This window comes from Mustela nivalis (assembly GCF_964662115.1).
Source record: "Mustela nivalis genome assembly, chromosome: 3".
NCBI classification, from domain to species: domain Eukaryota; kingdom Metazoa; phylum Chordata; class Mammalia; order Carnivora; family Mustelidae; genus Mustela; species Mustela nivalis.
Window position 1 is genome coordinate 97,504,016 of NC_139022.1, and position 15,247 is coordinate 97,519,262.

General features: G+C 40.1%; 1 protein-coding gene and 1 long non-coding RNA gene across 7 annotated transcripts in view; one reads left to right on the top strand and one right to left on the bottom strand.

The window, feature by feature from the left end:
* Positions 1-15,247, top strand: part of JAKMIP2 (janus kinase and microtubule interacting protein 2) — a 161,835-nt gene that overhangs the window by 139,604 nt on the left and 6,984 nt on the right. For 3 of the 6 annotated variants that reach the window (XM_082726020.1, XM_082726021.1, XM_082726025.1), the window contains 5 exons: positions 899-967; positions 3,184-3,261; positions 5,173-5,376; positions 11,919-11,984; positions 14,727-14,805. In XM_082726020.1, coding sequence (XP_082582146.1) covers positions 899-967; positions 3,184-3,261; positions 5,173-5,376; positions 11,919-11,984; positions 14,727-14,805 — 496 coding nt within the window. The remainder of the gene's footprint in view (positions 1-898; positions 968-3,183; positions 3,262-5,172; positions 5,377-11,918; positions 11,985-14,726; positions 14,806-15,247) is intronic. The other 3 variants (XM_082726022.1, XM_082726023.1, XM_082726024.1) reach the window with 1 other exon arrangement.
* Positions 1-15,247, bottom strand: part of LOC309862300 — a 173,045-nt gene that overhangs the window by 77,217 nt on the left and 80,581 nt on the right. The gene's annotated exons all lie outside the window — the stretch shown is intronic.

Genomic DNA, 15,247 nt, shown 5'->3' on the forward strand with positions numbered 1-15,247 from the left:
TTATTAGCCTATTTTTTAGGAAAGAAAGTTGAGGCTTAGAGAAATCAGACAACCTTTCAAGGCTGTACATACATGAAAAACTTGAATTGGGATTAGACCCAAGGTAGTGTGCCTTTAGAACCCCCACGATTATAATGCCCAGCTGCCTCCCTGAGGGATAAGCTGATATTTAACTTAGGAGAGACCCATTATAATAATTTGTTCTATTAAACCAAATATTTGGTAAGCTCATGCTGTGTTATTCAAGATCTAATTTTACTCAGGGTGCTAATCAGTGTTAACATCAGTGCCATTTACCAGGATGATATATTCTAAGTATTATGAAAGGTGGGTTTTTTTTTTATGTGATTTAAAATGTCTCTACTCAACAAAAATGATTCTTCAACACTTAGCTGTTGGCAGCTTCATACACTGAAAAACTGCTATTTCTCCAATCTCACCTGGACCTTCTTTCTTTTATCATGTTTCCCCCAACCATGGAGAACTGGATATCTCTTCTGCTTGAAACCGTTCTGTCATTTTTGCCTAATCATCTCTGACTTAGATTCATTGGACTCTGTTGCAGTTGTCACTTCCAAGAAAGCCTACTATGGTATTCTCTAAGGAAGGCCAAAAAAAAAAAGAAAACCATGTTGATCTTATTCACCATCAAAACCTTAGTATGTAATGCAGTCCCTGACACATAGTAGACATCCATGAATGCATTTGTTGAACGAATGAACAAATGAATGGACGTATGACTATATTTCCTGACCTAAGACATAAAATGCACCAAGTTTTCACTTCAGTTCTCCTCTGCTTCTGAGATATAAAAATATACAAAGCAACTCAGTAGACTGCACAATATACACCATATCAGGCAATCGTTTCAGACTTTTCTGTCTTGTTTACTCCTTAGTGGATCCAGCAAATTGAAGGAGCAGAGGCTGCCCTACACCAGAAAATGATGGAATTGGAAAGTGACATGGTGAGTACAAAGATGAGGTATCAGAAAAACAAAGAAAAATTGATAAGGCAAATGGAAAACAACTATTTTCTACCAGTTTTATCTGGCACTGAAAAGCAAGTTTGCAGCTTTCCAGTATTTTGTGTACAAACTATGGAACAGAATTCCTGGAAATATCCCATAATTTCAAGTTATATTCTTCAAAAATACATTGTATTTTAAAAATATTTCTATAAACTAATACTGAAGAAAATTTCAATTAAGTGGTTTTTTCCCTTAGGCTAAATAATTTTTCCACCATATAGAGTCATAGTTAAAATTACAGAAATGATGGGTGTAACTCTGATTTTAAAAATCTCCAAATCATCTCATGCCCATTAGGATGGCCACTATCAAAAAACAAGATAAATGTTGGTGGGCTTGTGGAAAAATTGGAACCTGTGCATTGGTGGTAGGAATGTGAAATGGTGTGTCGCTACTAAGGAAAATACTATGGTGGTTGCTGAAAAAATTCAAAATAGAATTACCATCCAATCCAGCAATTCCATGTTTGGGTATATGCCCAAATTTATTGAAGATAGAGTTTCAAAAAGTACAGCCATGTTCAAAGCAGCATTATTCACAATAGCTTAAACACGGAAGCAGCCTAAGTGTCTATCAGCAGATGAATGGATAGCAAAATGTGGTCTATATATACAGTGAATATTATTCAAGCTTTAAAAAGGAAGGAAATTGTATGATATAACATGGATGAACCTCAGGGGCATAATACTAAGTGAAATAAGCCAGTCACAAAAAGACAAACACTGGATGATTCCACTTACGTCAGTATTCAGAGTAGTCAAACTCCTAGAAAGTAGGAACAATGGCTATCGGGCTAACAGGAAGAGAACTTGGGGTGTTATTATTGTTTAATGGGTATAGTTTCAGTTTTGCAAAATGAAAAGCATTTTGGAGATTAGTTCCTTAACCATGTAAATATCCTTAACACTACTGAACTATACACTTAAAAATGGTTAAGAGCATAAAATTTATGTTGTGTGTCTTTTACTACAATTAAAATTTTTTTAAGTTCCGAAGCACAAGAATTATTGATTATAACTTACAGGAATACATTAGAATTTTATAACTGTACTGTCATTAGTGTTATTACACTAAAAACCAGGTAGTGATTCCTATCAGATTAGGGAATCCTATAATAAGGACGACTTGTATTTATATAGTATGTGACAACTTACACATCTTTTGCTGTCTTTTACATGGACTTTCTATTTTGCCAAAAGGTTAGACTCTAAAGTCAAAGCATGCGACAAGAACTGTAAATCCTTAAAAAAACAAAAATAACAACAACCCAAGAACCTTGAAAACTCTTCAGATATACAAATTTTTAATTTCCCAGTCAGCCTGTACTGGGCACTGTTCTAGGCTCTGGAGCTCAGAGGTAATCAGAAAAGTCACCAGCACAACTGCCGCATGCAGACAGTCTCTCCAAAGTGGATTCAGTCAAGTTTTCCTCCAGTGTTGGAAGATGTCCTTATTCCTTCAGTTAAGCACACAAAGAAAGAACTAACTGTACTTTGCGGCTACGTCATACACAAAGATTTATTTTTAAATGCTAATGGCAAGATGCTAGCAATGTGAGAGCATGCATGTGGAAACTGAGGACAAGCAGGAGAACTTTAGGTTGAAGTCCCAGCTCGTCCGGGTTTTGTGGCAGGAGCAGAAGCTCTCTCTTAAATTATTCTCTAAATCATTATCAATCTTTGTGTTTGCTAATTGTACACAAATAATTTTGAATAATTTTTATTATGTTTTATTATGCCACTGTGCATATTACATTCCTGAACATTCTTACAAAAATAGATCCTGCCAATATATTGGCACAGATATACTTACTAGTAACTAACTTACCTTGTGAAAATCAGATCTGTCCTTAACCATGTACTCTCTTGGACTGGCATAAAAATCCTTTAAAACATTCCATGTGGATTGGTCATTCTGTGTTTCTTACTTCTTTCCACTGATTTTCACATTCCCTGTGTGAGGCTATGAAAACTGAACTATTTCCCATTTCCCTAACAGACAGTATCTTTGACCCTGCAAATGCTAATGACTTGTCTTGTGTTGAAATTTGAGAAAAATTAATCAGTACAATTTATATTAATCAGTGCAATTTATCACTTCCTAGTAAACTCAATTGACTCTTTCTATTTTTCATTATGGCCCCCTTTTTATAGGAACAGTTCTGCAAAATAAAAGGCTATCTGGAGGAAGAACTAGACTACAGAAAACAAGCTCTCGACCAAGCATATATGGTAGGTGCAGCAAGCACTAAAGACACCCAGAGTGTTCACAGTTCTCTACTGTGGAGTAAAGCATCCTGGTTCACTTGTCATGCCAAGTGGATAGATCATGACGTGAAGCTCATTCATTCAGTGGCTTCCAGTTCCAGTTTTAGAACAAATACTTCCCTATTTCTTTCCTATTATAATACTCTTACAAAACTTATTAAGTATTTAATTATGCTTCATTAAAAAAAATTAAGTGTATGTTATTATAAAATGCTTTAATGAAGGACAGATTGGGTGGTACTGTGGATTAAAGAGAAATTTTATTAAATCCAGTTGTTTGGGAGCCTACTGTAGTGATAGAATGATAGAGCTTTTAATGTCTGCTATATACATTTTCACTTTACATGTTTCTCCCAACAAGTCTGTGAAGTATTGGTAATCTGATTATTCCTATATTACATAGGAGAGAATGAAGGCTTGGAGAGTGAAAGAACTTTGCCTGACAAAGCAAGTGGGTAATACCGGTGTGGCCTTCACTACCATAATCCAGCCACAGTATGGAAGGCTCTTTGGTGAATGGGCTGGGCCTTTCTCTCTCTTACTGAACGTTGTGCTGACTGAGGAGCACATTTGCTTCATTCCCCATACCAAATTTGTAATCCATAATTGCTAATATTGAACTACAGCTTGTGTGTCTTCTAAGCCCCCACCCCACCATTAATTCACAGTTATGACTCAGGAGAAAAAGACCAAACTTAAAAGAGGAACATTTCAAGGAGTTGCTAGTAGAGGTTTTTATAATGCTTTCCTGGAAGCAGCCTGAGTCACTTTGGGGATAAGAGTGAAGCACTTAGCCCCTGCTTGTAACAAAGATGAATTAGTCTTCCCTTCCAAAATGAGTAAGAGATTCTGAGCACCACTTGATGGGGAAAGGAGAAAATGAGAGTTGATCCCTGGAGAATGAAGAAGGAAGCACTTTCCCCCTCACTTCCTATCCTTTTATCCATGCCTCCTCCACCTTTACATGATAGGGTTCCGTTGTGTGTTTGTGTGTCCCGTGACTGAGTACTCGTTCAGACAACCACATTTAATGTTAAAAAGATGAGATCTGCTTAGTCCAGCACAAGAGCTAGGAAAACACCCCTTACCGAGGCATGACCATCCACTTCTGTCAAAGTCACGGGGTAAGACTGTAGGTCTGTGCTCCTATATCTGAGGCATGTTAAAAAAATAACTAGGATATAAGGAGCAATAAACACTTCACCTAAAACAGAGAATACTCAAGGAGGCATTTCATAGCTAAAGCAGCTGTAAATCTCAGAGTATTAAAAAAAAAAAAAAGACCAATTTTGAAGACTCTAGGCCATTTTTAGATCATATCTCTCAATTTGTATTTTAAGATGTGGAGACTGTACAGCCATCTTCAAGTTCATAGATGTGTTGTGTGGTAGAGAGGTGGCCTTTTATGCATGAAATATATCTCCAGTTTCAAGTATTCCAACTTGGGCCACTTTTCAATGCTTATTTCTAAAAGTACAGCCACCGCGATAGATGTCTAAATATCTGAAGGACTGTCAAATGAAAGGGAACAAACTTATTCTCAGCTACATTTGGGAACAAAAGGATAGACAATTCTCTTACTATAGTAAGAACTTCCTCTAAATGAAATGGACAGGATCCCAGGAAAAAGAAAAAATTCCCCCATCAGAGAACTTCACATATTGCTAACTAGATGGCTTTTAGGGAACCCTACAAAGGGAATTAGCAAAATGGTAGTCAGGCTGGACAAGCTCTGAAGTTTATCATATTGCTATGATCCTGTATGACTACGGCAATGTGTGACTCCCCCACCACCATACACACAAGCGTCTCCGTTCACCTGACACACATCAATGTTAAGTTCCAAAGTTAGACTTTTCTAATTCTGTTTGCCAGAGAATCCAGGAGCTAGAAGCTACTTTGTACAATGCTCTGCAGCAAGAAACTGTTATCAAGTTTGGTGAATTGTTAAGTGAAAAACAGCAAGAGGAGCTGAGGACAGCAGTAGAAAAGTTACGGCGGCAGATGCTGAGGAAGAGCAGAGAGTATGACTGTCAGATTCTTCAGGAGAGAATGGAGCTCTTACAGCAAGCCCATCAGGTGAGGACTGAGTGACTGCATCTGTGTAGGGTTGGTACTAAGCAAATGGGACTTAGTACTAAGCACATGGTACTGAGTATGGGTGTGGAGAAGTCCAGGAGCTATAAACTATTTTCAGAGAGGCAAATAACTATTGTTTTCCACCTAGGCTCAGAGAGAGGAAGATAGTCTTGTAAAGATTCAGTCTCAAGGAAATTGGCATTTTAGAAGCATTGCATACTGCTGCTATTTTGGGAACTATTTAGTCATGAAATACCCTTTCAGTATCCTGGAGCCTGATTAGCTCCCTTATGCAGGGAAACAAGAGTCTCCTCAGGACAGAACTAATGCCACTGTCCTGTTACTCATCCCAGTCCAGACCCTAGCCTGATCCAATTATCTGAATAGGGTAAAAGAGAACAAGGGCCTTTCCTTTATTCCCAGAACAAACAGCAACACCAACAATGTCTGGAAGCTGCTGCTTACTTACTGGCTTTTGCCATGTCAGGAACTAAACTTGCATCCTTATATTTAATCTTCATAGTAGCCCACTAAGGTAAGTATTCTTATGATCCCAATTGAAGAGATAATGATAGTGATGATAAGAGAACTTAATTTTGCCCAAGATGACCCAGATAGCAAGCTCCAGAGCCAGCATGATCCTTCAGGTGGGCATGACTCAAAACCTAAGCATCTGACCACTGCACTACAGTGCTATACACAACCTGAATTATCTCTGATTTATGGGACTCATCGAGATCAGCAAGGCTCAAGAACACTCAATTTATAGCCAAAATTCTTAATTCCAACTCTCAGTTCATGTCTTAGCTTGACAGATGAGGACTAGGGCCCTGGTCAAAAAGCAGATTCCAAAAGAATCCCAAAATTGACAGTGGCGGGCTGTCGTGTTTGGTACTCAGAAGATGAGACAAGGAACTGATACAAAATCCAGACGGACTCTGGAAGAAGTAAGAATTGTGTGGTCTTCAGAGTTCAAGGTGAGTGGGCAAAGAACAGGTTATTTTATGGCACCAGTAAGAACAGTTTACAGGGAACAGGACACTTAGCATACCTACTATGTAGCCAGGGGTTCTGTGAATCTTTATAGTTGGACAGACTATCCAAGGTAACAGGGGAACTCGGCAGCCATTTGTCCTGGAGATGGTCAGCGCATGCACGATTATTTCATTGGCCCTTCAGATTCCATCATAAACTTTTTTGATTTTTTTGACCCTGGAAAGAGTGTTCAAATCCTTTAATAATAGACTTCCTGGCATCATTCGTTGGGGAATGAAAATGTCCTCTGCATAAATTTCTTAGGTTACAATAGCATTTAATTAATTTCGACTAATCAGTTGTGCCGTGGAGTCACAGCAGTGTTTATTTTTAAGATGTACAAATTATTATCTCAATTCGTTTATGACTAAAAGCTTATCATCTCTTTTGAGTCTTTAACTAGCTAAGGTGATTCACTCCTGAAAGACATGGTTTTGTTTGCTTTAAGTTATCAGTCTGAACGGATAGGTATGTTACATTTCTAAGCCCCACAGATTCCCATTGAAATTCTCTATCTCTCAAGCAAATGTTCACTAGAAAATGCCTTTTCTAGTTATTATTTCTTACTCTTTGTCTGTCATTGTAATCAGTAGTTTTGATTTGAGAGAATTATTCCAGAAGTTCTTGGCCAGAATTTATCATACATCAGTGTATGATCCAGTTAAATCTGAGAGCATATTTCTAACTATTCATTGGACATTTCTCTTTGAATGTTTCACATATGAAACAGAGCTAAATATTCATTCTTATCCTTACTGCTCCCTTCTTTCCCCATCTGCCTGCCTTTTCAGTAGAATTACCATTTCCTGAAGCACTCAGGCTGGAAACCCTGGAGTCTTCTTTGTCCTTTATCTCTAATAGTTAATATAGCACTGCATCCATCTAGCATTTCTCCTGAAATGTTTTTTTTTAAATATTTTATTTATTTTATTTGGCAGAGAGAGAGAGAGAGAGATCACAAGTAGGGAGAGAGGCAGGCAGAGAAAGAGTGGGAAGCAGGATCCGTGCCAAGCAGAGAGCCTGATGCGGGGCTCTATCTAGGACCCTGAAATCATGACCTGAGCCAAAGGCAGAGGCTTAACCCACTGAGCCACCCAAGTGCCCCTCTCCTGAAGTGTTTTTGAAGCTGTTGCATTTTGTCCATACTTTTAACCCCAGGCATATAAAGGACCTTTCAATACTGCAGCAGGCCCAGCTTCAGCCAGATGTCCTCTGATGTAACCCGATTCCATTATCTATGCATTTGTTCAGTCGGATGTTTAAAAGTGCACTTCCTAGACTTTGAACACCATGCCAGACATAGAGAGTTTGCATGGACCCTGCCTTTACAAAGCTGAGGACCTACTGATGGAGTCACAGGAGACTAATTCAAAGAAAAATAACTATAATTGATGTTTCTTGACAAGGGGCATAAAAAACCATATGCGGTGTGCCTTGGGGACCCAATTGTGGGGAAGACTTCCAGCTCTCCTCTCCTTAGTTCATCATGCATTTCACTGCAGATTCTTTCACCTTTTCTGATGGTATATTCTTCCTCAGAAGCCTCCATGATCCCAGTTTCCAGTTGAATCTGGTCCTATGCAGATCTCTCCATGTCCTTCATTAGCTAGCTTACCCCTTCCCTGAAAATCTGATCTGAGATAATCTGCAGAGTGTACCTCCCTCTCTACTCATGCAGACCTCTTCCTGGTACTACTTGGGCCATGACTCCCACCTCCAAGCCTTTGTTTGCCTGATCACTCCTAAAATGCCCTTCCATGTCTGCTTAATTTATCTAAATGTTCTCATTTTTTCCAGTCCCAGTTTAGGATCTGTTTCCCTTAGGATGTTCTCCCTGATAATAATGGACTGCATACTACTAAAAAAAAAACAAAAAAAAAAAACTATCCTGTGTACCCTGTTACACACTCTTTCACAACCATATTGAGGGCCTGCTTGTGCCAGAGACTAGGAACGTGACAGTGGACGAAGACATAAAGATCACTGTTCTCATCTATCTATCCTACAGATGAAGGGAGTTAAAACAACAACACAAAAAACAATAACCAAGACAATTTAGAGAGTGTCTGTGAGTGCTGTGGAGAAAAAATTTGGGAGTAAAGGATTCGCCACTTTAGATTGGCTAGTCAGACCAGGCCTCTCTAAAGATGTCTAAAATCCAGGGACCAGCCACACAAAGATCTTGGCAAAATGTCCCTGAAGATAGGGACAACAGAGTCTAAGTCTTTATTGTGGGAACATTTGGAATATTCGAGGAACAGAGAGAAGGCCATAAAAATGGAGCAGAGAGAGCCAAGAGGGTGGTCATGAGGTGAAGTTGGAGTGGTAAGTCAAGGCTAAATCATGTTGGACCTTAAAAGAGTTGGACTTATATTCTGAGTGTAGCTTAGCTACATCTCCCTTATTCTTTTTTTTTTAAGATTTTATTTATTTGTTTATTTATTTATTTTTAAAAGATTTTTATTTATTTATTTGACAGAGAGAGATCACAAGTAGGCAGAGAGGCAGGCAGAGAGAGAAGAAGGGAAGCAGGTTCCCTGCTGAGCAGAAAGCCCGACGCGGGGCCCGATCCCAAGACCCTGAGATCATGACCCGAGCTGAAGGCAGAGGCTTTAACCCACTGAGCCACCCAGGCGCCCCTAAAGATTTTATTTATTTGACAGACAGAGATCACAAGTAGGCAGGGAGGCAGGCAGAGAGAGGAGGAAGCAGGCTCCCTGCTGAGCAGAAAGCCCAATGCAGGGCTTGATCCCAGGACCCTGGGATCATGACCTGAGCCGAAGGCAGAGGCTTTAACCCACTGAGCCACCCAGGCGCCCCGACATCTCCCTTATTCTTATTCCTCTTCCTCTCCCCCTTAAACTCAGGGACTACCCTGATGATTTCATATGTCAGGAATCCACACAGCTGCTGTAGATGGATGTACTAAATTAGAAACAGGAAGGGCTGGCAGTGAGCCGTCACGCCAGTGCTGATGCCAGTAACAGTGATTTGGTGGACTTATTAGCAATACAGAAAAGATAGGTAGAAAAGGGATCTGATTTGGACCTGACAGGGTTCCTTTTTGGATTAGATGGCAAGCGGTTGGGAAGGAAAAGGAAATAGAGCATGCAACACACATTATCAGAAATAACTCATGTCATCAACATGTAGAGACAGCTTCTTTGTACTCAACAGTGTCCTGGTTACTAGAGATTGGTGATGAAGTTAACCATGGTTTTGCCATCATTTATCTTTTCTACTTGAGCTGGTTTTCCCTGTGTTTCAAACTTCGTCTCCCCATCTGATTGGAATGCTTCTTTGAAATCAAGAACTCGGGGCGCCTGGGTGGCTCAGTGGGTTAAGCCGCTGCCTTCGGCTCAGGTCATGATCTCAGAGTCCTAGGATCGAGTCCCGCATCGGGCTCTCTGCTGAGCAGAGAGCCTGCTTTCCTCTCTCTCTCTGCCTGCCTCTCCATCTACTTGTGATTTCTCTCTGTCAAATAAATAAATAAAATCTTAAAAAAAAAAAAAGAAATCAAGAACTCACTGGTATCTGGACTCTCCATTACATCTAGCAAAGTCCTGTACTATGTAGGAAGTTGCCCAACAAGCATACATTTGATGGCTGAAGAGACACTGCAGTGGGTGCCTGGGTGGCTCAGTTGGTTAAGCAACTGCCTTCAGCTCAGGTCACAGTCCCAGAGTCCCAGGATCAAGTCCCGCATCCGGCTCCCAGCTCCACGGAGGGGTCTGCTTATCCCTCTGACCTTCTTGCCTATCATGCTCTCTCTCACTGTCTCTCTCTGAAATAAACAAATAAAATCTTTAAAAAAAAAAAAAAAAGACACTGCAGTAATCTCACAGGCCCATGATTTTATTGATAGAATGCTGCCTCCACATCCAGGAGACATATCAAGGAATTATGTGCAAACTCAAGGTGGAAATGTCTAGCAAATGTATTGTTTTGTTGAGTAGCTTTGGTGCCTGGAAATACATACTAGCGCACACATCACTCTCATGTACCCACACTATTAGCATCCAGGCCCCTTCCTTTACCCAGCATTCATTTATCCTCTGATTTCAAGGTCAGCCTTGATAATCTCTCTGATCAAAACTTCTGGTCCACTCCTGCATGCACCTTAACCCCTTCCCTTTAAACCAGACTCCTCAGTCTCTTCAGTCCCTGCATTTGGTCAGATAACTATGGTAGGGGGCTGTCCTATGTATCATCCTGGGCTCTGCCCCTCATCCCAGATGTGATTAGTGACCACATGTGATTCCAAAATGTCCAGTCAGACAGTGATGATGGTCACACCACTTTGTGAAATTCTAAAACCACTGAATCTTATACTTCAAATTAAATTAACTAACTTTAAAAAATGTCCAGACATTGCCAAATATCCCCTGAGGGGCAGAGTCATTTTCAATTGAGAACCACTGTTTCAAAGAAAAGGGAGATAAGATTTCCAAGTTCAAGTATTCTTTGTTCTAGCTTTCCCTTTTTCTCCCTACACTGCATTATAAAAACCTCTCTTTCTATATTATCACCGCATTTAGTTTCCACTGTTTTCTTCTCAGACTCCAATTCCCCATTTTCTGATTATTTCCAAAAGAGGCCTTAAAATAACAAGCTGACACTGTATACCCGTGCTGTAAACCTAAAAGGCCTTTGGATTGCCAGATCGAAATTGGAAGACTATTTTTCACTTGCAAATAATTGTCTATGTAATCTTGGTTTCAAATCTGTGTTATTTAAATCACTGGAATTTTATCATGTAGTTGACAGGTAAGTTCACAGACAGTTCCGGACTAACATTTTTGTCTTTAGGATTACTTGTGCTATTTTTACTATGTTTAGTTTTCCCCTAATTTAATCACTTCCCTCTTTGGAATTTTTAGTGAAGTATAATCTCTACTTGGTTTTATGAGAATTGGCAAATCCTGTTTTGTAATGAAATTCCACCCTGAAGCAGAGTTGAAATAAGGTTGGAAAGAAAGGGTAGTAGCAAAAAACAATGGGATTGTTTGCATATGTTTGTTCACCTTCAGCCATTTTTAACTGTAGTAATAAACAACCAAAAATCCCAATCCAAATGACCATGACAAAGTTAGTTTCTTGCTCACTAGTTCTGGGACATACTGCTGTCTCTATGAGGAAGTGGCCTTCCAGCTCCTCACTCCTACATACATGCCACCTGCCAAACAGGTCTCATGGTCAAGCCCAAGAGCAGTGGGATGTGAACCACCCGTCCCTCAGAGGGATAGGGTCTGGAGGGATGCATGCAGTAGACAGGGGCAGCAAATTTTTAAATATATGTATAATATGTATAATTAGCTTTTGCACCACAAGTGTGGGTGATTTTTGAAACCTCCAATCTCCTGGATTTGTGATGTTTCCAGCTGCGAGTACCAATGTTAATGTTTTCATAGCAAGTTCTGTGTTTTAGGTTGGTGAACAGTCTTCTTGTTAACTTATCTTTTTAACTTAATGCCCCCTAACTCTTTGGGTTTTTTTTCTTTCTTCAGAGAATTCGTGACTTAGAAGATAAAACAGACATCCAGAAACGACAGATAAAGGACTTAGAAGAAAAGGTATGTGTTCAGTATGAATTTCAGTCTTTACGCTTTAGATCAGAAAATAATAGGAGTTTCACTCGTTGTGTTTCATTTCTTCTTAGTTACTGTGTGTCGTGCCCAGGCAGGTGTAGTGACAGTATGACTCTCACCGCCAAGCAGGCGCCTGCATTGCAGCAAAGGTTCTGCCTTCAGCAACCTTGCCTGGACATGTTTGCCTTTTGTGTTGATTCCTGTTCTTTTCTACGCATGTTTTCTTTCCTCAGTTTCCCCTTTCTTACCTTCATTTCCTTTCTAAAACTTCATTTTGAGTTTGGTGACTCTACTTTGCTCTTTCTTTTAAAAATCTTTTTTGATAGCTTTTTGGGGGAAAAAAAAAACATTCTTGTTATTCTTCACAAAAAGCCCTTTCTTCCCAAGCTGCAGTGTCCCCTTGACAGTAAGTCCAAAAACTTAGGCTGACACATGGTAATTATGCCCTCATGTCACTTCCCCCAATGGCCAGAAAGAGTCCTCCAAGTCAACCAGCACTTTCAGGGGTAATGCATAGTAGTTCCTAAAGAGGGCATTGCAGAATGTGCATAGCCAGAGAAGGGAGAGGGTTCATATGGGTGCCAAGCAAGCTGCAGTGAGGTAAACAGTCTCACACAACAAAGAATGCTCCCACCCATGATGCCTGGAGCACCAGTGCTAGGAACACAGCAAGGAGGGCAAGAGGCTTTCTCTAGAATTCCAGTCTGAATTCCTGTGTTGCAAAAGAATACAGCAATTTTCTAGCATCTCCTGTGGGCACCCAAGAAGAAAAAAAAAACCATCTATAGGATTTTATTCATCCAGGTTGCTTCTTTAATTCTCCCTAAATGTGAGGTCATAGGGAATTGGTAAGGGCCAGTAGCCAGACCATAAGCACCTGGATTCTTATGTAGGCTTTCCATATCTATTTGACCTTAGTATGTGACTTAGACTTGTGTCTAAGCCTTACCGATAAAATAAGGGATGATAAAGCTTGCCCTCACCTTTTCTCCTGGGTTCCATGAAGAACCATTGAAGTTACTTATGTGAAAATGACAAAACTCTGAAAGTGCTTGATTAAGAAGTATAATTTTATAAATTTCCAAACATAAAGTATACATCCTCTGCAAAATTTTAAATTTGAATGGTTCTCATTTCCAGAATGTGCTATTTAGCACTGTAAGACTGAATGAGGCAAAGGTAGAGTATCGCAAACTGAGTCTGACTTCCCAGGGTTTGGCAGGGAGACCCACAAGAGGCAAGGGGTTGTTCCCAGCTTCCCTGCTTGTCAGACCACATGCCTGTTGTTCTTCATTTTCTACATTTTTGAAGCTCCTGGTTTTAGTCATTTTCTGTGCTGACTGAAGGAGGAAGTCAGAATTAAAACCAGAAACTTTAGTTTGGTTCAGTCCCCATTCATCTAAGGAAAAACAAATTGTAAGTTGGGGGGGGGTAGATTTTTAATATATCTATTAATATCACTCCCATAGACATTTTCTTAATAAATTTCATGGAAATTTTAGGAGGCAAAATATTAAGATTATGTTCCCTGTCAGAATTTCCTGAATATGTCGTGTCGCATATCTGAACTTCTTAACCATTTATGGTAATGGGGTAATGTACATGATGGCAAACAAGGATTCTTCAGCTATCAAAGCGGTATATTCCACATATAATAGTAAATTAAGCCACTTCAAAACAATCTGGTTGGTTTCTGACTGGAGCTTTGAATGAGAGATGAGGGTTGTGACACACCTTCTATTCCCTTTGCCTCCATTCTCATACATACACGCCTAGAGAAAATGCGAAAGATCACTTACCAGAAATACTCTCTTTATTTTCCTTGGGATACTTGAACACCTCCTGAGGGGACCTGAGATATCCCATCTTTGTCCCTAATTTCCATGGACGCAGCATACGTCACTTGATAACTACAGACAGCAGAACTGCCTCAGCTGTGCAGCTTTACCTCCTCCCGAGCACTCCCCGGGTCATTGGCTTCACTGACTCCCATGCAGAGTTACTCTGTGAGATGGGCACAGTAGATACCGGGATCCCCTTTTATGCAGACAGTACAACAGCCCAGAGAGATAAACAACTTGCCTAGAACCATATAACCAGTCCATGGCAAATCAAGTCCGGAGGTTAGGGTGTCTGACTCTAGGTGCTACACTTGGCTCACCACACTTCCTGGACAAAGAATCTCATGGCCAATGAGGTGATGGGTATCTCCTGATGCCCTGAGAGGTAGCGCCGGTGTCTGAGCTCCTCAGAGGAGTAGTGGAAGCCTCCCATTCCCTACATCTTCTCCTGCTATGGGTGTCATTTTACCACTCTCCATCTTCAAGGACTGAAAAAGAAGGACAGAGTTTCTGCTTCCCAGACTAATTAAAAGTCACCAATACGTGGCTCCTGGCACCATATTTATAATTTGACCATACAATTTTGCTACAGTGAAGCAAGAGTCCTATAAACAAGGGCATTACAAGACACATGTGGATAATGTGCTCAACATGGGAAAACCATAGACAACCCTTATTCAAAGATGTCGTGGGCAACAGAATGCTCCTGAATCGTGACAGCAAGGTTAAAGACAGACTCTGTAAGAGTAATGACCAAGGAAATTGATATTTGAAGAAGGAAAAAAAAAAATCTGACTTGTGACCTTTAATAATTAGTAGGCAGTTGGTTATGTTCCATTGCTACATAAGCATGTCTGTCCCCCCAAGTATCTGCTTCTTTTTGAAGGTTCTCAGAGAAGAGAGACAAATCAGACTCCATTTAACTTCTGAGTCAAGAAGGAGAGAACTATCTGAGAAGCACAGAGGTTCGAACAGTATCATGCATTCATTTTCCAAAGTGTCCTCTGATGTGCAAGCCCATTTTATACTATAGATCCTCACTCCTCCAGGGCACACCCAGGTTATGCCTGCTGCCCTGGTGTAATTACTAATAGTGTCCCCATTTCTACCTCAGAAGTATCCCATGGTAGATGATTTATCATATCTTTACCTTACATATTAATATTCTTCCTGCTCTGCCTTACCCTGAAACCTGTCACATTAACCAAACAGTGATAGCCTTAAGAATAAATGTATGCTCTGATCATATTTTTGTATTTTTGGTAGACCCTGCCACACACTAACAAGTAGACTATAGTATGGACTGAAGTAGGACTTAGGAGGGCTAACCTCCAGGCTTTATTATGCTATAACATTACAGGCAATTAGACTGTTGACTAACTCTTCGGCGCTTATGTTTTTCATTTA